At 39.9% G+C, this 22,817-nt stretch overlaps 3 protein-coding genes across 3 annotated transcripts; 2 read left to right on the forward strand and 1 right to left on the reverse strand.

Moving 5' to 3' along the window:
• The first annotated feature begins 1,215 nt into the window (after positions 1-1,215).
• On the forward strand, positions 1,216-6,241 carry LOC102707263 (dol-P-Man:Man(6)GlcNAc(2)-PP-Dol alpha-1,2-mannosyltransferase). The gene is made up of 10 exons (XM_006645558.3): positions 1,216-1,619; positions 2,888-2,975; positions 3,078-3,237; positions 3,343-3,563; positions 3,644-3,939; positions 4,612-4,723; positions 4,808-4,946; positions 5,264-5,460; positions 5,540-5,629; positions 5,767-6,241. The coding sequence occupies exons 1-10, from the start codon at positions 1,345-1,347 to the stop codon at positions 5,905-5,907; spliced, it is 1,719 nt and encodes a 572-aa protein (XP_006645621.2). The 5' UTR covers positions 1,216-1,344; the 3' UTR covers positions 5,908-6,241.
• Positions 6,242-10,371: 4,130 nt separating this feature from the next.
• Positions 10,372-17,085, forward strand: LOC102707539 (14-3-3-like protein GF14-G). Its single transcript, XM_015836925.1, has 7 exons — positions 10,372-10,571; positions 12,347-12,653; positions 12,732-12,819; positions 15,348-15,457; positions 15,541-15,689; positions 16,384-16,443; positions 16,517-17,085. Exons 1-6 carry the CDS (start codon positions 10,505-10,507, stop codon positions 16,431-16,433), a joined length of 771 nt encoding a protein of 256 aa, XP_015692411.1. The 5' UTR covers positions 10,372-10,504; the 3' UTR covers positions 16,434-16,443; positions 16,517-17,085.
• A 686-nt stretch (positions 17,086-17,771) lies between these two features.
• Positions 17,772-22,372, reverse strand: LOC102710061 (polyadenylate-binding protein-interacting protein 9-like). Its single transcript, XM_006643831.3, has 10 exons — positions 21,771-22,372; positions 20,887-21,000; positions 20,754-20,798; positions 20,026-20,098; positions 19,822-19,934; positions 19,664-19,723; positions 19,458-19,505; positions 18,381-18,449; positions 18,136-18,197; positions 17,772-18,051 (listed from the first exon to the last, which is right to left on the reverse strand). Exons 1-10 carry the CDS (start codon positions 22,050-22,052, stop codon positions 17,994-17,996), a joined length of 924 nt encoding a protein of 307 aa, XP_006643894.1. The 5' UTR covers positions 22,053-22,372; the 3' UTR covers positions 17,772-17,993.
• Positions 22,373-22,817: the final 445 nt, after the last annotated feature.

Below are 22,817 nucleotides of genomic sequence, written 5' to 3' on the forward strand. Positions count from 1 at the left end.
TTTGTTCAAAAAATTATGTACGAAAATATAAGTTATAATTAAAATATATTTAGTAATAAATCAAATAATAACACAACAAATGATAATTACGTACGTTTTATTAAATAAGATGAATGATTAAACAGTGAAAAAAACAACAACATCAACTAAGGGAATATAATAGTTAGGCATGTGTATATATACTACAATATTAATTCATGATCTATATATTTCTCACATCTAGCTTATTGGAGTTCGTTCCGTATTTGGTTATAAATTCATACCTCACTTTTCATCCCCTCATTCACCTAAACACAAGTATAATGTCTGAATTCTTATAGCTTATCTACGTCAGCTCATTGTACCCACTCTAAGAAGAGCTCGTCACAATAATCAATGGGTGATTTTGGGGTTTAAGGGTTTATTCAGTTTGATGATAAAACTAATCATACCTTTAATAAGATGCAAACCAAGTAAAATTTTACCATCGCAACCTCTTTAATCTCTACCAATATTTGATAATTACATATAAACTTCTTTAAATTATGGTAAGATATCAAACCATACACCGCACCTTTACATTTACATCTTGCTCCAAATTTGAGCTTTATCAACTAATGTTAAGGTTTACTTTGGCAATATATTAAACATGCTCTGACATCTTAGATGTTGTCGATCTCTTTGAAAGGATAAACATGGAGAAAAGAAACGGAGGACGACTGGAGATAAGGAATCGAGATTTTTCCTTTTGAAAAGGAAAGGTAACAAGAGGCACATGAGGCAAACTTTTGCTTCTTTTCCCGTATACACGTTTAATGAAATACTAAATGGTGTATTTTTTAAAAAGAATTAAAAGAAAGTTGTAAAAACATTTATATTAATTCATTTTTAAGTTTAAAAAACTAATAATCAATTAATTACTCCTTCCATATTTTTATGTATGACATCGTTGACTTTTAAAATCACGTTTGACCATTCACCTTATTTAAAATTTATATTCAAATATGCAAAATTATAATGCATAATTAAAGTTTCTATAATAATAAATCATATTATATAAAATAATTAATAATTATATAATTTTTTAAAAATAAGACGAATGATCACGGACTTACAAGTCAACGGCGCCATATAAAAAATATGGGGGAGTACATGCTAATAACTTAGCTCGCTTTACTTCCCCTGATTAAACTGAATGACCCCAAGCAGCTGCGAACTGGCCCAAGGAATCGAGCATTCTAGCATGACGAACTTTTTCAAAGGAGTAAAGCCAGCGGCCCACATGAAAATCTCTTTCACAAGGCACAAGAGAAGCAAAAGATCCAGAAGCTTCTAGACCAAAGGCGAACACATCCTCCTCCGGCTATGTCGCTCTCGTCGGCGCGCCAGCGGCGGGCCACGGCCGCCTCGCCGCCGACCGACGACGGGTACTCCAAGGAAGCGAAGGACAGGAGGCGGCGCCCCAGCGCCGACGACGACGAGGAGGGCATCCGGTGGTTCCTCCCGTTCCTCGCCCTCGGCCTCCTCCGCCACATGAGCGCGTCCTCCAACCTGATCCACGACTGCGACGAGGTGTTCAACTACTGGGAGCCCCTCCACTTCCTCCTTTACCGCTCCGGCTTCCAGACTTGGGAGTACAGGTTTCGCTTATCTCGGACCTTACACTCCCTCTTCTCTCTAAACGAAACCCTAGCTGTATCGTGCGTTTCGTTGCTAGATACGTGGAGAGGAATATCAGAGACTGAGATTACGGATTTGTAATCAGATGGCGGATTTTTTTTTCTAGTGATCATAGTAGTTCGACGGGGATTCAAAGATCTGCAGCTGTTTGGGGATGGTTCAACTGACATTTCTGGTTGGGTCTGCGTGTCTTAGTGGTTGGAGCCTTGGAGGTTACCAGCGAATGCGAAGTGGCTGAGTGTTTGAAGGATGCTTGGGACTTGCCGACTTGGGAGCATGGTGTAGTTAGTGGATTGACTTGATTGAAGGGTTTTAGGGCCGTGGGAGTATGCTCTGAGTTACAATTTGGAGTTTACGGCACGAACCATTCTGTTCTAGATTGGGTGAGAATGGTCAGGCTGAGGGTTGGGTTTTGCATTGTCTGTTTCTCTAGTTTGTTGGATTTCGGGGTTTTACAAACAGTGATGATTTGATGAGAGCTGGGGCTTCCAAATGATAACATGAGGGCTTCAGATGTACGGCAGATCTATGGAGAAAATTGTTGCATTTCATGAATCTGTAGGTGGAATAGTCATAGGTAATTTTCATGAATCTGTAGGTGGAATAGTCTTAGGTAAGGGTGATTATACCACTAGGATAAAAGGCACTAGTGCAGTGATAAACATGGTCAACTGTCTTAGAATTAAAGAGAACCGTATTTGATTAGTTCAACATGTATTGACTTTCCATATTTTACTTGTTTTCTAAGCTTGGAAATAAGTTGTGATACACAACAGCTCATTCTAACTATATTTCCAAATTGACATTTAAAATTTCTAATGTCGATGATTCAGCCATGTTTGAGGCTCCACTGTCTTAAATCCCTTGGGGTTTCAATTGAAGCCTGGTTTCAGAGACTAGTGAATTTGTTTATATGGTCTTATTATAATTAACATGTGGAAGTTTGTTGAGTGGCTTCAGAATAGGATGATGAGCAGGCAGTTGCATGGTTTCTGTAAGTGTGGCTGAAATTGTTTCTTACACTAACAAACAAGGATGTGTTTTGGCAGATCTTATTGTAACAATATGGTCTGTATATGTAGCCTGGTGTGTTTTATATGAACTAGTAGCTAAACAGAACCAACTATATCTAATTTGAAGAAGTTTTATGTATAATGTCACAGCGTTCATGAGCACATGGCTCTATGAGTAGCTTTGTCATTGATTTTGTGTACTTCTGTTCTTGCAGTTCCAACTTTGCTCTTAGATCATATTTGTACCTTTTCATTCATGCTCTTGTAGCTGGGCCTGCTTCATTGATTTTTGGGGAGCATAAGGTTTGTACTGTTTTATTCTTTATTTTCTCATATTCTAAGATCTGCTAGTTAGTTCTTACTCGTTAATACCTGCCACTAATTGTATCTTATGTGAATGTTAAGGTTCGGGTGTTCTACTCTGTGAGAATCTTTCTTGGCCTTATATCAACTATAACAGAAACTGTTCTGGTAGTTGCTCTTTCAAGAAGATATGGAAAAAGACTTGCTTGTTATGTCCTTGCAATGTTGTGCTTAACCAGTGGCTGCTTCTTTGCCAGTACCAGTATGTTTCTCTCATTTCAATTATATATTATTGTATGGAAGCTCTGTAGCATGTGTAATTATTCAAACTGAAGTGGTAGCTTATATATTTTTTTTCTTGCTGCAGGTTTCTTGCCAAGTTCATTCTCCATGTATGCAGTTACACTTTCCTCTGCACTCTTCCTACTTGAGAAGTATGCTGCTGCAGTCTCTGTTGCAGCTGCTGGAGTTATCCTTGGTTGGCCTTTCTCAATCTTGGTGTTTCTCCCTGTTACGGTTTACTCACTAATTAGAGGATCTTTCAGAAGAGTATTTTTATCTGGATTTCTGACTTCCCTGTTCCTTCTTGTAAGTTACACATGTATATTGTCATCTTTTTACAATGAAGCAAGTATAAATTTGATCTGATTGTGGAAGTTGTGTGCTAGGTCCTTTCGGTTATTGCTGATTACTACTGCTATGGCAAATGGACAGCATCAGTGTTCAATCTTCTGAAATATAATGTGTTTGGAGGTGGTGAAAGTCACTTATATGGAACAGAGGGGTTTTCATTCTATTTCAGGAATGGATTCAATAACTTCAATTTTGCGTTCATCTTGGCACTGCTATTTTTGGGGGTTGTGCCATTTGCAAGAAAGAAATATGTCCCAGATCTATTGATAGTTGTATCTCCTGTCTACATTTGGTTGGCTTTCATGTCTTTGCAGGCACACAAAGAAGAAAGGTAATCATATGAATGTAAATATTAACTTTTTTATCGGTTGAGTATGCAATATAATATAGGATTTATCGATCTGAGTGAAATGATTTTCTCTGCATAAAGACAATGCAGAGACAACATGCTTACTCTGTTTATTTCCCTATCATGAACTTAACATGGTAGCTGCATTATTTTGTGTATGTCTGTATGTCCCTGTTGCAGCAGTAGAAATATCCTTAAATTTCATGTTTGGCCACAGTAAGAGGTTGAACGTTCTGAATCTAGAATGGAGATACAGTAACAAGGTTCTCCCAAACTTGTCTTAACCTGTCAAACTTTCAAGGTGGAAATGTGTTTGGTGCATTTCATTTCTGCATATCTGTTATACTAACGTGTAAAAAGCTATCTTCACCCTATTTACATTAACCAAAATATATTAGAACCAACTATCAACTGAATCAACGAGTCTATCCCTCATGTGGTGCATGGCAACTTACTAATTTAGAGTATATTTGGGTTAGACCTCCTTGTCATTATTAATTATGATGTAGAAAGAGAACACCACTGTTTTGGGGCATGAAAACAATTATTTGTTTGAGTTCTGATATTCTCCTAGTTTTTTTATGGTTAATGCTACTCTACAGATGAAAACTACAGAAACTGACCAATTTTTTTTCCTCTTTTCTGTTCATGCAGATTTCTTTATCCAATTTACCCGTTGATATGTGTTGCAGCTTCAGCTGTTATTGACATCATTCCTGATTTTTTCCATGACAAATATTCATCTGAACAGTCTATCTTTGAAAAGGTGACCTTAAAGACCTCAATTTGCATTTTTGTATCATTTTTTTGTTGTGATACTTATTTTTTATTTCCTCTTATACATATGCAGATAGCGAAGGGCCTGCGGCCTTTGATCCTTGGGTTTATTTTGTGCGCCTCCCACAGCCGAACATTCTCCATGTTGAATGGATATGGTGCTCCTATTCAGATCTATCAGCATCTAGAATATCATGAAGATACTGGGCCTGGTAAGGACCCACCAATGTATTAATTGATTGATTAAACATGCTTCTTTGTAATACATATTTTCTTTTGTTTTGACCTGTGGATGCTTAGCACACAAGCTATTATGTACTCTTGAGAAAACAATGGCTTCAATATTGCTCCTATTATTGTCAGGGTTTGCTGTAGTTTTGCTCTTGTAGGGTCCTTATTGTAGTGATAGTTACACAAATGCTGATTGGATTTACTGATTAATCTTTCCATAGCATTGAGCAATCCTTCTGGGAATGACGAATTATGAAATATGACATTTTGAACTTATTAGCTGTCTCTTTGTTTTCAGGTTCTGTTCTCTGTGTTGGGAGCGAATGGCACCGCTATCCATCATCATTCTTTGTACCCTCCTATATTAGTGAAGTTCGGTGGATAGATGATGGCTTCCGTGGGCTTCTTCCATTTCCCTTCAATGAAACCCTGGGAGGCACCACTGCTGCTCCATCTTATTTCAATGACAAGAACAAGGCCTCTGACGAGCAATACGTATTTTTTCTTGCCTTTAGACTTTGGAGCACATGTTTTCTCTTGACAATACTCATCTTTCTTGCACTTCTGGTCGCAGCTGAAAGACATTGGGGCATGTAACTTACTGGTGGAACTTGATCTTAGACGGCCGTACCCATCACGAGGAAGTGATTTGTCAACATGGGAGGTAAATCTCGTTCACAGTTCTGTTGATTTATTAAATCCCATGTCTGTTTTCCTGCCTTCACAGTTCTGTTGATTTGTTAAATACCATGTCTGTTTTCCTGCCTTTTGTCATCTGATAACTCGTTTAAACTCCACCAGACACTGGCTGCACTACCGTTTCTGGATAGAGAGCTTTCACCTGCATTGTACCGGTCGTTCTTCATACCATACCGATGGCAGCACAACAATGTTTTCGGCCTGTACAAGCTGCTGAGGAGACTGCATGCTGACCAGCAGTAATCTCATTGTTGAAGTAGCAAATCCAATGATTGCCACTCATTGGCAGATTTTGATCACCAGATGTTTCTGACTGAAATGTGTCTTTTCCCTATTTGTGAAATTCTTAACAATGTTACGTCTAGGCTAATCTATCCCAACAAATGGAGCTGTATGACTGAATCGTTAGCTTCTCTATTTGTCTTGACGGAATCTGAGAATGTAGGTTCAAAAGGATCGTTTGTCCTGGAAAACAATACTCGTCTGCACTGTATGTTGAATCATTGGCAAAAGGCAAATGGGCCGTTTCTACTGGCAACTGAATTTCAGCACATGATCCCAAAAATCCTCTCGTGAAGATTAGTTTCATGCTGAAATAGTGAAATGGTACTGTACTGGCTAAGATTTCCAGTTTCCATTTCATGTGTCGGAGGACTCGTGAATTCGTACAAATCAATACGAATCAAACTGAAATAGTTAGGCCGCAATATCAAAACTGATACATCTCGCTATTGCCTGCATCATCAAGATCGCATCAACCGCCTCCCGTCCAAACCGAACCGCCGCATTTGCCGTCGCTACTGCAACCTCCCGCCTCTTCCTCCGCACGAGCGCGCGCAAGCACGCAGCCATGGGCCACGCTTCCACCGACTCGTCGGCGTCCGATCACGACGAGCCTGTACGTCGCCGGAGCCGGCGCCGGCGCCGCGGCTTTCTGCGGTTCCACCGACACCGCTCTCCAACCCCGCCCTCCGCTGATCCAGGAACACCGGAACTCACCCCGTCGCCCTCCGTGGCCTCGGTTTCGGCGGCACCCTCTTACCTCTCCTGCCCGGACGTCGCCACCGCCCCCTTCGCCGTGGTCGCGCCTCTGCCGGTCTTCCGTGGCGACCCCGGCGAGTGCCCCGACGCCCACCTCGCCCGCTTCGACCGCGTCAGCAGTGCCATGTCCCCGGGTGACGCGGCGCGTATCTTCCCGGCGTCCATCGACGGCGACGCGGCGCTGTGGTATGATCTCACGGCCCCCGGAGCCGACGAATCGCCCCCGCCGTGGCAAGCCGTTCGTGCCGCCTTCCTCGACTTCTTCCGCCCGCTGGACGCCGCCGACCGCGCACGCGACGATCTCACGTCGCTGAGGCAGCGCCCCGGCGAGGCCGTCAACCGGTACTACCTCCGCATGCAGGGGATCCTCCGGCGGTTCCCCGACGGAGGCGCAGACGTCCCCGACTCATTCCTGAAGTCCGCGTTCGTCGAGGGCCTCCTCCCAGAGTTCCAGGAGTGGGTGGCGCCGCAGCAACCGGAGGCACTGGACGAGGCCGTGGCGCTGGCCATGAGCTGGGAGGGGGCCGACAGCGTGCGGGAGGCCCGGCGCGCGGCGAAGGCGGTCGTAAGCAGGTGCGGGTTCTGCGCCATGGAAGGTCACCAGGAGGCGCGGTGCGGGTTGCGGAGGAGGATGAGGGAGTTTTGCCTGGGGAGGAGCAGCAGCGGCGGCGGCAGAGGAGGTGCCGCCATGGTGGTGGAGGCGGCGGCGGGTGCAGAGGAGGTAGGCGGGAGCATGAGGCTCGCGCGGCTCGGTAGCGCGGTGAGCACGCGGTCGTGCCAGTGCAGGAAGCATCAATGCTGGAAAAGGGCGGTGGTGGTGAGTGAGCTCGCCGGAGACGGAGAAGGGGATGGCGCCGCCGGCGTTGCAGCGGGCAACTGAAGCAAGTGTTTTTGTCTCAGTAACTATCAGTGGATGTCGTACTATTATGTTAGCAATTGTTGTGAATTAAGAGCATCCGCAACAGCACATCCATCGATGAAGAGTAAAAGTTGAGCTCCAACAGAACATCTATCTCATTATCTATTTTTAGATGTCATCCATATTAGGAGAGAGAAACTCTATATTTAGATGTTCTCTCCAATCCTTCATATAGATATAGAGAATATATAAATGATCTAGATACAAAAGATGAATGTGTTTTAGATGATCATCTAAATAAATATGTGAATGAACAAATTTAGATGCTGTTGGAGATGCTCTAAATCCACCTAGTCTTGCAGACTTGCAGTGTATACTCTTCCAATGTTCTTATCAGAGATAGTAGACTATCGTCGACATGAACATGTAAGTTTCTTAATCTTCCTCACAAAAATCTCAAGGTATTTCAATTTTTGATGAAATGAGTGTTTATTTTTCACGACAATCTGTTGAAGTGGCGGCATAAAAAAGGACCGGTTATTCTTTAGGTGATCTGCTGTCCAAAGGCTGTATTGGATGGCAAGCTACGAAAGTACATGCATTTTGGTGTGGTCTGCTTTCTAGATCGTATGGTCTAATAAACTTCTCCTGGTACTTAAATAGCTAAAATTTAAATTTTTAACCTTAAACTTAAACTTAAAGTTAATTTTAGAGATTTTTACCATAGTTTATATTTTAGCTTTGGATTTTAGATCACTAAGAATACATATATAAAAGTTTTATTTATAAATTATTTTTATTTACAAATATATCGTTACTCACTGAGCATGCACTCCACCCCTCCTAAACTACAGTTTTATAGGATGCTCATAATTAAAGTAAAATTCTTAGTCTTTTACTAAAATCTATAATAATAATATATATGTTTGATGAAATGCAGTGATAACATTATATTTATATTTGAAAGTGATTTTTATATGATATTGATTTTAATAGCCACTGATTTATCATAAAATAGATTAATGACCAAAATTTTGGATCATAGGCGGTGTAAAAAACACGTAGGTCCTATAATTTAGATGAAGAGAGAGTACTATAGCAGACCGACACATTTTGAATATACTTACATCCAAAGTTGAACCGGTTCTTCTGAGTAGCACTCCCTCCGTTTCATCCTATAAGATATTTTAGGTTTAGCTAGATTTACTCATATATTAATGTATATGTTTTATATATGTGTCTAGATTTATTAGCACACAAGATAAAAAAAATACTATAATGTTGAACGGATGTAATATTACCTTTGCCTTATAATAAATGCATTTCTGAAATTCAAATTTGTCCGATAAAGAATATATTCATGGAGTATTAGTTGTCCCATCAATTATCTCATATTCAAATCTCTGTCTATTTTATATATACATGCCTCTCACTCCATGCCATCTCCTCATTTAATAACAGGCATTTAAGTCATTTTTTCTTACAACTAATTGACCACTTCGAGGCTGGCTCTCGTATTGCTCATCTCTTCACAAGAGGATTGGAGATATAACAGTTTGAGCAGTGAAATTGGACTTGCCTCAACGGGGATTAGGAAACCATCAAGTTTTTGTGGAAAATTGTTTGTCGTTTGCCTCATTTACTTTATTGTATTTATTTTAAACAAGTTTATATACTAGAGATTATATGTGCTAATACTACCTTAGGCTTGCAAACCTCAACTTAGGATAGCTTATTGGTGTACCTAGTTGAGACTAGTTGATTTTAATTTGTGCAAAACTATTTTGATTTCCGATTTCGCATATAATCTCATTTTAGCAAAAAAAAAACCCGCCTATTTACTCCCCCTCTACCCGGCCTCCTTCATCCTACGAAAAGGTGCAAAACATTCAATTTTTTGCCACTGCTATACATATTGGTCACTTCATCTGTCTATAATATATAAGCTTATACCACATTATATACACATTGATTAAATATCATGTCTACGAGTGATAAATAATTAATAATCTAGAAAATGAGCATAGTCGGCGGTACTTAGTAATAATAGTGCTAAAGTTTATATACTCCAAAAAAAATAGGTGTACAAATACTCCTATAAAGAGCATCCCTAATAGCTTGTCCAAAATTGATCATCTATATTGTATTTGGATACCATCCAAAATAGATTATATACTCGTATTAATTATTACTCCAACAAAACATTCATATTACATCATTTATATATTTTTATTAATATTTTATAACTATCTTCTCTCATATTATTATTGCTTACTTCTCTTGTGATTGGACGTTGAGATATAGAGGATAAAGAGAACAATCATATTTAGAGTTTTTCTTTTTAATAAGAATTATATCCTAATTTTAAAAATAAGATAAAATATCCGCTCGAGCGATATTTTCAAGATTACATACTCTATTTTCATGAAGGATGGGATGAACTCTATCCATGAATGCTCTAACCATCGCTGGTTCGTTGTGTACTTGCGTGTGATGACTATTGATTCATTATCCTGCGACGCATTCTGGAAGAGGAATATTCGGCGGGCCCTACTTATTCAGTGACAGAGCCCAGCACAGCACGGCACGGCAGCGAACCAAAAGCCCGGACGAGCAGAGCCGAACCAACGGCTCGGGACACAGCCGCACACCACTATGAACGGCCCAGATCTGCGCGGGCTCCACGAGTCCACGGCCAGATGCATCGGCCCCCGCGTTGGAGAGCGTACTCCGCTGTTACCCTCGCATCCCCCGGCCAGATGCATCGGCCCTTACAAGTACCCCCTCCCCCACCCCCACTCCCAAGTCCCAAGTCACCCTCGCATCCCACGCCTTCCCCTACTCGTCGCCTCCTGTCCCGGCCGCAGGCAAAAGACACACACACCCCCCAAATCGCAGCCTCCACGCCGATCCCTCCTCTCGTCTCGTCTCGCTCTCGCCATGGCCTCGCTACGCGAGGAACTCGTCTATATGGCCAAGCTCGCCGAGCAGACCGAGCGCTACGACGGTACTACCGATCCCCACCTCCCCTGCCTTCCCTTCCCTCGCTACCTGCTGCTCGTGCTAGGAGGTTTCGTGGTGTTGAGGTGTTGTGCCGTGTATATGCGTGTTTTTGGATGCGATGCCGATCGTGCTTGTCGTCGGTTGGTGGTTCTGCCTGTGGTTTTGTGGTTTTTGGTGATGCTGCCCGCTCCCGGGCATTTGTTTCGGGAGGCGATTTTGGCGTATGTGCTCTGGCGCCGTTTGGTGCTGGGGGATGGCGCGGGACGAGGCGGTTTGTGCTTCTGGTGTGTTTGGATTGTGGGGGTTAATGATTCGCGTCCTTGGCTCCTTGCTTTGGGTTAAGCTGTACCACTACTGCCCATGCTGCCTTCATGCGGAAAGTGGATGTGGAATGTGCTTTTCTAGCTTTTGTTTCGTAATTTCGTTTGGGATTTGGTCGTGTTGGAGTTGGAAGAGAAGATCGTGAGGTTGGTTTGGTTTGCGTTGATTCGAGCCCAAGGGCTATGGCGCATGCATACTCGCACACATTGTCCGTTTGGGGGGTTTACCTAGGGGTTTGCTGTTTCGAACTGTGTCATGTGTGGCAGCTGCATCGGACGTGGGTAGTCTTGACTCTTGATTCCGCTCACCTACGGCCATGTCACAGGAATCACGCACGCATAGCCACATTTGTCTTTTAATTAGTTTTTTTTTATTATTTTGGGGAGGTCCTTATGATTTTGACTGTGTGTAATCAGGGGTTTAGCAATAGCAGGGTGATTTCGGCTTGTTTTGGTTTGATCCAGAGTTTCAGACTGGTCACAATGTTTCGAACGGATATATGCCATGAGATGGGCGTTTATACTTTTCCGTTTTATTGTTTTTTTATTTATATATCGCTGCATCTAGTGAACTGCGTATCGATCAGATTCGTTTTTGTTTCTCCATTTGGGGTTGGCATTGCCTCATACTGAGAGCTGTAGCATGAGTTGGGCTTTTGCAGGGGTCTGTGATGAAGCAGAGGCTATTTCGTATTTCATTTTACTTGGATTTGAGTTGCTAGCTGTATCGTAGAGCCTGATTTGATGTGCACACATTTTCCCTTCTTTCAGTCGACTTCATCTGCCTATGAAAAAAGGATCTCACACATGATGGTAGCTTGTTATTTGATGCATGGGATTTCACACATCTTGTGCTTCAGTTGATAGGGATTGCAATCGCTTCTCTATTTTGGTTATCTATGATGTGCACCCTCATCTTTCTTACCTACACGCTAGAAAATTTTCTTTGTATTGGATTTCTCATTTCTGCCCAAGTGTGTCGACACGCAACGCTGTTAGGACTAGGGAGAATTTTAGTTTCATGTAACTTGTTGCATGAATTGCACATGAGAAACTAGTGTGGAGTAAAAAAACTTTCTGGCTTGCTTGAGTTTAATCACCTTTGACGCATAGTTCCATGGAACATAGGCATGCATGGGTTATCCATTTTAAAGGTTTGGACTAGTGGTACTGAGTCTACCGACCAGGTCTTGGTGTAATGGTGTGTGGTTATAGGTAGCGATCCTAGCGAGTATTTTTAGAAAATTTAGGTTTATCGTGTTTTAAAGAGTGAATACATAATCGGTTCTCTCTGTAGGACGGAGTGATCACAATAGGTTGTGTAGGTTTTGGTGTTCCGCCATGCCCTTGTGTAGGTGTGGTACGCTAGCATGAGACAATAGGTTGCATGATTTCTGTTGTACCTAATATGCATTTGATCGGCTGCTCATTCCTGATTTTTTGTCATCCACGTTTTCAGAGATGGTGGAGGCAATGAATAGTGTTGCAAAGTTAGATGAGGCACTGACAGTGGAGGAGAGGAACCTCCTCTCAGTTGGCTACAAGAATTTGATCGGTGCTAAGCGTGCATCAATGCGTGTCCTTGGATCCATTGAGATGAAGGAGGAGACAAATGGTAAGGAGTTTCATGCGAGGCAGGCTGCTGAGTACCGTCACAAGGTGGAGGCTGAGCTGGACAAAATCTGCTGTGATGTGATTGACATTATTGACAAGTACCTTATCCCGCATTCCTCTAGTGCTGAGATTTCAGTCTTCTACTACAAAATGTGATGCTGCTTTACCCCTTGTCAATTCTTGTTAAATGTGTTTAGATTATTGTCTGATTAATGTGTTCCTGATTTTAGGAAGGGAGATTATTACCGGTACCTTTCAGAGTTCAAGATTGGGACTGAGAAGGTTGAAGTATCTGAAAAGTCACTCAAGGCTTACAAGGCATGTGATCTTTTTTCTTTCCCAGTGACTTTTTTTGTATTCTGAAGTCATTTATTTTATTGAGTTCATTTATCAAGTTATGCTGTATATACTAGTTTGTTTCATCACAACTAGCGTGGTGGCCCGCGCAAATTGCACGGTTAGCATTGATATGTTTTTTTTACATAATTACATATTAAAAACAACGACGATTTTAAACTCCTACATAAGTATGATTTTATATGTTTGATATAAGATTATTATAATAAGTCCTTTTTCTATAAAATTTTAAATGTTCCCATATTTTCATATGGACAGAGTCTTCTCCCAATAATAATAATTCTTTTAAAAAATAATTTGATTTTTTTTGTTTTCTTTTCTAAATTGTACCTCTATATGGACTTTGATCTCAATATAAATTATTTTTTTGTTATTACGTTTTTATTCTGAAGTTATTTATAATTTATAGTTGTGCATGAGTTTGATTATGATGGTTTTTTCACTGCTGCCTTGCATGGTTTCCATAACTGGTGTCTCATAGTGTGATAAAATACTTGTTCGTTTTAACAATATCCGTGTCTGTGTCCATTTACAAAAACGTGATCTTTTCTTGCTTTTTTTTGGCAAAATTTGCTACAGGACATCGAAAAAACACGTAATTAGCCGGTGAACACCGTAAGATCACGAATTTACTGCAGGACACCACAAAAGTGTGGTAATTTGATATAGGGCACTCTGGCCAATTTTTTATTATTTTTGAAGTCAAAAATTCTAAAAATGACGAGATTGCCCTTCTTGGCCAACCCGTTATGCGCCCTTATCGCCGTTGGGTTGCCACTGTCGCCGCCTGCTCACTCGCCCTGTAGGCTAGGGTTCGGGTGCGGTGCGACGCCGAGACTAACTGGGTCTAGTTTAATTGGACCAATCGACATAACGGGTTGGCCGCCGAGGACAATCCCGTCATTTTTAGAATTTTTGACTCCGAAAATAATAAAAAATTAGTCAGAGTGCCCTATAGCTAATTACCACACTTTTGTGGTGCCCTGCAGTAAATTCGTGATATTACGGTGTCCACCGGCTAATTACACGTTTTTTCGATGCCCTGTAGTAAATTTTGCCTTTTTTTTCTTTGACTAATCTCACAATTTCTAGCCCTTGAGAGAGAACCTAGAGACTTTTTTCCTGCACATATTACATTACTAGCATCGTTATAAATTGTATCTGTATAGGGTTATAATAATTACTTTTTAATTGTTAATTTGAATTTATATTTTCTAAATTGTATTTTTACATAGAACCTCATTTACCTGTATTCTAAACTGTGCTTCTGCCTGAACTCTTTTCTGCATAATAATTAATTTGTAATTCAAATTTTAGATACTTCTAAATTGTATTTATATGTTGACTCTTTCTCTTAATTTTTCTATTTTAACCAAAATTTTTGATCTTCTTAATTTGTATTTATAGATGAACTCTTCCCTCAGTATCAATTATTTTAAAACTTTTAATCCGAGATTTAGTTTTTTCTAAAGTGTATTTAAACATGGAGTCTTTTCTTTATATATATTTTTTTATTTTCCTTGTCCGATTCAAATCCATCCTGGTCAATGCATGGAGGTGGATCGATGCATGATCTTGTCCGATTGATCTCTACTTTATTCCAAAAACATGCTCTTCTATTTTTATCTTTTCCTTGTTCGATTGATCTTTCCTTTTTTTTCTCTTATTTTTCTTCGATTAATGTTAGAATTTCTAGCCCGTGAGAGACGACGTGTAGGCTCCTTTTTCTATTACTTTATATATATAATAGATAGATCATTTTCTTTTCTTTTTTTATTAAAACACGTTATTTTTTATCCAAAAAAATCACGTTCTTTTTCTCTCAAAAACTTCTTATCCGATCCAACACGTTTTTTATCCAAAAAATCATGTTTTGTCCGATCCCAAAAAAACTCTGTCGGACTCACGTTCTTTTTTTATCCAAAAAAATCCGGTTCATTATCTTTTCTTTTTTTCTCGCATTTTCTTTCGATTAATGTGAGATTTTCTAGCCCGTGAGAGCGAATGTGGTGGCTCCTTTTCCTATTACTTTATATATATATATATATAATAGATTGGCAGGTTTGGCATGCGAGCTTTTTTTTTTTCCATTTCTACTAGTACATGTTCATCTTGTACAATTGTACTTATAAATCTCCGATTAAGCTGGCCCGTTTGCTTGACTGCTGGTTCCTTATGGCCTTCATGCATTGCAAAGGTCCTACAAATGCGTACATTGTACAGACATACTGGCACTTGGATTTTATAGTAATGGAAATGAAAATTTGCTTGTTCCATGCTTGAATTATAAACATCCTTTTAAAATACTTAGTCTGATGTTATCTGAAGCTGCCAATTCTGATCGTAACAATAATTTCTGAGTCGCCATAGATACATCAGATTGTACACTGCACTTAGTGGATTGTACCAATCCAGTACATGTGAGCCACATAATTGCTGTAACAATCCCCAACTAATTATTGTTCTTGTTTTTTTCCCCATGTGTTCAGACTGCTTCCAAAACTGCAGAGACAGATCTCGCTCCAACGGACCCTCTCAGACTTGGTTTAGCTTTGAACTTATCTGTATTCTATTATGAGATCATGAATTCGCCTGACAAGTATGTTGTTGCTTATTATTTGTTGCCTGGTCTAATCTATACATAGTGTTTAAGTGGATATTCATATTTTGCTTGGATATCAGGGCTTGCCAACTTGCAAAGCATGCTTTTGATGAAGCTGTTTCAGAATTCCGCTCGCTTAGTGAGGAGAATTACAAAGATAGTGCACTGATAATGCAGCTTTTGAGGGATAATCTAGCACTCTGGAATTCCGATATGGCTGATGATGCAGGTAACACTGATTATTCTTTTCTATGGATGTTGATGATGTTACATATCATGAGATCCTGTCATGACTAGGAAACACCATTTTTGTTTTAATGTACCATGGTTTTCTGTCAAATGCTACAAGATAAGGCATTTGTTGCAGTGCTCAGAAAGCTACATCCTGTAGTTGACATGAAGTGCCTTTGTATTATTTTTTGTGTGTGTGTTCTGATGAGAAATTGCAGTTCTTGCTAGGCTAGGCCCAACTTGGCTGAAATTCACATGTGTAAAGTGTAAGCGCTCAAACTTAGACCATAATGTCCGCGTTGTTTTGATCCATATTATTCTCTTTTGTACGCACGTTTTCCAAACTATTAAATGATATGTTTTTTTGTGAAAAGTGTTTATACAGAAGTTCATCATTTCATCTTTGTAGAGTATATTTTTATTTTTCTAGTGGTTAATTTCATCATTTATACTATGCAATAGTTATTAAAAAAAATCAGATAATCTTTCATACCGCAGCATTTATGTGCAGTCCACTTACCATATGAAAAAACATGAGGGAAAACAGTTAAAAGCTATGCTATAATGAAGTCTTGTGGTTGTAATACATCATGAGAAATATCACGTATGCCATCATGGGAGTTCTTTCTTCCGTTGAATGAACGAGATACTATGACAGCTTAGAGCTCACGCATATTTTCTCTCTCCTGCAGATGATGTTAAGGAAGGAACAGGAAGTGCTGGTGCTCAAGCCTCAAGGTGACCCTGCAGAGGTATGCAGTCGCACATGTGTGTTTGACACACTAATCATGGGTTGACTCTGACACATGTCTGCTATGTTTTCAGTGATGGAGATGCTAATAGCTGGTAGAGTCGGGGTATGCATGGCATGGTGTCCTGGGTTGGGTGCAGACTGCGGACGACTACCATTTACTTACTGCTAGGTTCTGTAGTGTAGGAGTTGAGCTGATGAGTAACCTTTGCTTGCAATCAGGGCACGATTCTTCAACTTCCGGAGCAACAATCGTGTACTAAGTACTCGTTGGTTGCTCTATGCAAGCATAATTTTTGGGTTTCTATTGATGGTGATCAGGCAAAAGTTTGTATGCTTCATCAACGTTTCTCCTCTGTGAGTGCCTGTTCCTGTGCTTGTAGTAGCCTCAGGTGCGCAACTGCGCATTGATAATTTGATATGATGCCATCGGGCTTCCATGATTAGTCTTAGCGAGGGTTTTCCCAGGTTTCATAATCATTAAATGATACTTCACGTAGGTAGAGTAATGTGATAGAATTTATGATGAGAGAGGATTTGAGTTCCATGGCAAACTAATGCGATGGAATTTATGATGAGAGGATTTGAGTTTCACGTGGGTAAAACTTAGTGTAAACAGTTACTTAAACTATAAAACTAGATTGAAACTTCCATAGATAGATTTGGTTTCATATATGTACTTTTAATCAACTCCTATTGGGAGCATGGATGTAATATTAAATTGATATGTTAACCTATAAAATCATATTTTATAGAAGTAAAATTTTACATTAAGAGCATTTGTTTTATTTATTCACTCGAACGTGTTTTGGTAGGATAACTAACCGAGGTCAGCTTTATGGCCTTGTGAATGGTGGGCGGTGAGGTGACAATGATGATTGGTTTTCAGCTTTGACCTCAATGAGTGTTAAACCTTGTGACCAAAAAAAAAAAACCTCAATGGATGTCGGTTGCTGGTCGGGTTTTATTTGGTCTCGCGTCACATCTATATGGTATCAGTTGTTATGTTGTGTTTTCCCTTTGATTCAATGTGAAATGCTTTTCGCGTAATTGAAGCGAAACTGTTCTGTTTCACAGAAATTCTTGTTATGGCTAACTACTAGCAGAGGCTCGAAATGCTTCTGATCCAGAATTCCAGATCGTTGTCGTTGTTGACAACAGCTAGCCTAACCAAAGTAAGGAGCGGAGAACCATCCTGGTAAAGTTATGTACGGTCGACGTGGTGCATGAGAAATTCTGGATATAGGGCAACTATGTTACACAAATTACCCTCGATTCAGTTTAGCAGTTGTAGCACTGCAAAAAAAGAAGAAAAAAAAAAGTGGCGGATAGTCTATTGATTGTTCCATAATGATGAATGAGCTCTTCAGAAATAGATGCTAACTCATGGATCTGGTTTAACCAGTTCCTTCCAGCAGTTTTTTTTTCTTCTAAGGGGGTGAAGGCAAAAACACAGCTGTAAGGCAAAGCATCATAATTCGCTGGATCGCGGAAGGCTATAGGTGATGGTTAAGCAGTCTTCCCGTGAACAATCCAGCTTGGCTCATTTAGTCAGTTCGATGCCACCCGATTTAAACGTGGCTTCACCGGTGTCTTCGAAGGGCTCACCCTGAACATAGAAGTGTTAAGATCAGAAAATATACAATGTTTTTGAAATTCAGATGCAGAGCTGAAGAGGATTGGTGGATCATGCCTGACAGGCAGTGTACCCAAAATCATTCCACTGCAATTCAGAGCCATGATGGCACACTCGGCCTGCATTTGACAGACAACAATTAAAATGGAACAAAATCTTCATTCATGGGGACTATAAGCAAAGATTTGTTTTCCAGTAAGGCAGTAACTCCAAGTAAATACTCCATAAGCTGGTCAGCTAGTATGAAAATAGTTAAATTTATATTTGAAATATAAGCAACACAAAAGGCCCTTATCTCTTACATGGACAAACTCAACAAAAGCAATCCTTGTAGAATGTACATTATCCCCTAGAAGTCTCAAACGAGAGACCTGCGAAGAAAATATGTTTTATAGAACATATTAGGCAGGTGCCAGATCAGTTAATCCATTATATAAATAAGACTGTAACACTACCTAGTAATAAAGGAGAAACGTACTACAAATTCTATAAAAAGATTTAAGGAAATGCCTTTAACTTGGTGGACCCTGATAGAAATACAAAAGTCTACCTATCTGTTACTTATGGATAGGAGATATTGTAGGAAACAAACTCTAGCTATTAATCAAGATAACTATTGTCAAGAGCAAAAGAGCGGTGTGATATTGATTAAACAATAAAATACATATTCGACAAGTTGTGCATTCATGAAAAGTAAAAGTAGATCAATATGTATGCCTCCATCAAGGAGTTGTGGATGGTATGTTGGATAATGATAATCAAGAATAACGTGCATAAATGTCTCAACATATGATATGTTAGGGGTTGCGATTTAGGCAGCAATGCTCAAGGACAGGAAGCTGATGGAACAAAACTTTGAGTGATAAGTATAAACAAATTGTTGAAGTTAACAATAGCCTATAATAGCTGTGAAAATAGAAACCTTGTGGGGGAATGAAGCATAAGAAAAAGAACTCATTTAGTAAACTAACAATGACTCCTAACATATATCGTTATACCAGGTGAGTACATGATTTGGAGTTTGTTATGGTTCTTATGTTGCAAGAACTACAAGTGGCATGTAACAGCTCTAGAAGATATGCCAGCCAAACAAGGATTTATATAAGCAGTTGGTTTGTTTCCCGCATACACCCCTTAAACAAATAGGAAACCATATGGTGGTTCAACCATTAAAGTTGATTTTGTATTTTAAGTTAGAGATTATTAAGATAACTGCAAATAAGGAACACATCAAGTATCACATATGGAGCAATAGACAGGAGAAAACAAGCTTTCATCCTGAATAGAATACAAATAAAATAACATCACCCACTTGGCAAGAATTAAATGCTATGCAATAGGGATAGTGAATTTGATCACTTGTCAAGCTCAAAGCTCACCTCACCACAAAGTTCTTCAAAGAAATTCTTTACATCTAATTGAGTAACCTGCAGGAAAAGGTGAAGAATGTCATAAATATGGATTCTTTAGCTTCAGAAGCTTGCGGCCATACTTCAAGATGTAGCTAATATACAAATAATCAGTGGATGAAAAGACAAACAATTCGGAACTATTGCACGCTATGAAGTACACAGTAGACTGATACCTTCTTATCTATATTTGTACAATAAACAGTTCTTATGACCATTTCCTTCTCATCCTCTGTCTATGGGCCAGGAAGAGCACAATATAAGTATTAAGGTTATGTGGGAAAAAAGAATAGTTGTGCTATAAAAAGGTGAAACAAAACACACAAAACCTTACCCTGGGAAGGAATTTTGGATTCACAGGCAAGATAGCCGTCTTTGAAGGTAAGACTCTAACAGGGTAGAAACCAAGCATCGTGCCACCAAGGTTAAGTGCAGCTCTTGCACCCTCTTTGGAACAAATGAAACTTAGCATGCATCAAATAATATATCCACCATGGCAGAGGAAACTTCGGCAGAAGGTGAAAGGAAAGTATATTACCTTCGTCACCAAACTCAATGAATGCAAACCTTAAAACTGAGTGTGGATCACCACAGATTCTGCAGTCAACAACCTTCAGGGGGGGGGGGGAGGGGGGGTGGTTAGTATCAGCTTTTGGAATTCACATTTCGTAATTTCAATAGCAAAAACAAGAACCCCAGACATTGCCAGACTTTTTTTTTATGTAAAGCAAAAACGGCTGAACAGCCAACCAAAGTAGTTTCCTTCCCGGGAGATATTTATTCTAACATACAGATGCACTCTCCCATTGTTGCACATGCAGTTATGGTTTAGGGCATGAAATCATCATGAAGAAATCCTGAAAAAAAATTCTAGATGTACCTCTCAAGGTTCTGTACCTATGTATAAAACTTTCAATATATTCTAGATTAAGGGGTAAGAAAACAAGAAAAAAATCTAATAGATGATTAGTCAGCAGAGGAAAAAAACACAAAAATGGTAAAAACTTTTTTAGATTGTTTCTTTTAGTCCATTTTGAATGTATTCAAATTTTCAAATGAGGTAGACTGCATCATCAAATCCAAACAAAAGTCACTTGCCCATAGTTGGCAAATGACGTGCTATTTTGTGGAACAATATGATCAATTAGTAAAAACTTTCTAATTTACTTTATCATGATCAACACAAGCATTGGAATAGTGAAACATCTTATTTACTGTTTTTGATACAATAATACCAACTTGATACTTTGAATTAAAGCAACTTACTTGCCCGCAGTTAGCAAATATATCAGCAAGTCTCTCCTCTGTCACCTAACAGAATAACAGATGCTCAGCATCATTAGACCTAGCAGCTCCTCTATAATACATATGCATGCTTAGAAAATCATCAACAACTTACAGTATGGTCAATATCAGAGACATAAACAGTTCGGCGAATGCTGTCTTCCCTGTCTGCATGTCTTGCTCTATCAGTTATCCTCCTCCTTCCTTGACTGATGTACCCATTCCTCCTCTGAAGGGGAAAAAAAAACAATCATTATGTCCTATTCTGAGTTCTGACCTTACATTAATTTTCTTGTTCATGTACTTGTCAGCTCCACACCTAATTCTTACAAGCAGCTGATCGTCTGTTAAATCCTAGTCCAATAAATAAAGAAAGAACACAAGTGGGAGAATTATAGAAACCTTGAAAGGGGAGTCTAATCTTAAATTTCCCCATTTGGGGGAAAAACATGTTGTGTCAATCTTTGTTGTTTAATATATAAACCACTCAAAAAAGCTATATAAAAAAGAATTCTTAGCATGAATTGTCCCATTATAAGACGATTTAGGAGTGGATCAAAGAACGAGACAGCTATTCTAAGTGAAAAAGGGCATGAATTATCATCTTATATAACCTTACAACAAGATGGTTTGGGGGTGGATCAAGTAATTATTCCATGGCCATGCTGTTTTGAAGAAACACTATCGTATTGTACACCTATTCTAAATGAATTATGGAATTGTGCATGGTGCATTGACTGATTTTGCAGTATCATCACATATAAAAAACCAAATCGTCAAAAATAAAAAAGGTAAAGCCTTGCACCAAGGAATACCAACTACCGCACCAAGAACCACCAACCGATAATGCAATCCAATACGAAGGGAAAAAAGAATCCCATCTTTACCTACCAAACTGACGAAAAGAAATAATCAATCAAATCCTTCATCCAGGAACAATCACAACCAACCAATTCAGCCTATCAAGAAACAACAGAGAGTTGTGCAGATTTTTTTTACCCGACGCTGCTGGTAAGCGTCGGCGCCGGATTCCTTGCCGCCCCCGTTCCCGCCTCCGATCGAGCAGTAATCGAACACCGGCGCGTCCGCCGAGAGCACCTTCCTGGACGGCGACGAGACTGCCGCCGACGAGGGGATGAACTCCTTGGCGGCCGGGTTCAGCTTGGACAGCAGGTCCACCAGCTTCTGCACGCCCGTCTTGTATTCCGCCTCCTTTGCCGCCGCCACAGCAGCGGACTCCGCCGGCGCAGCCACGGGCGATCCCCCCGCCACCGCCGCCATCCGCAGAGCCGCCTCTCAAGACCAGACGCAGCCACGGGCCGGCAACCAAAATCTTGGTCAAATCGCGGCCCCTCTCTCGCTCGGGCCTCTACAGAAGAACAAGAAGCGATGCCATCTGGTGGTGGCTCTGGGCCTCTTGGGGCGGCGAGGAGGAGGGGGAGGGGAGGCAGCAGGCTACCGCGTGATGCGTGGTGCTGCCGCGCTCGAGCGCCCTCGCCAATGGCGTCGATTAGTAGCGAGTGGGTTTTGCTTTTACAAGGTTTTGTGCCATTTTTCTTCTCCTCGCGGAGAAAAATTGCCAAAACACCACCCGAAAAGTCATCCCTCTCCTGAACATCATTAGTAAACAAGAACACTTCAAAACACCACTGGTAAACAAGATAGTCATGCCGAAACGCCATTCACAAAACAGGCATTAAAATTGACCATTCTACCCTAGCCTTGTATTAGCCATATATTATTCTAGAAATTAATAAAAATTATTTATTTTTAATAAATAATCATAGAAAATATGAATAATTGTTTTTTCGCGCAAAAAAATACCATGAAATCTTCAAAAATCCATATATTTTTTCGCGCAAAAAAATACCATGAAATCTTCAAAAAGCCATATATTTTTCTATGATTATTTATTAAAAATAAATAATTTTTATTAATTTCTAGAATAATATATGGCTAATACAAGGCTTTGGGGTAGAATGGTCAATTTTAATGCCTATTTTGTAAATTTTGGCGTTTTGGCATGACTACTCTTTGTTTACTAGT

The sequence above is a fragment of the Oryza brachyantha genome, chromosome 1 (assembly GCF_000231095.2).
Source record: "Oryza brachyantha chromosome 1, ObraRS2, whole genome shotgun sequence".
NCBI lineage: Eukaryota > Viridiplantae > Streptophyta > Magnoliopsida > Poales > Poaceae > Oryza > Oryza brachyantha.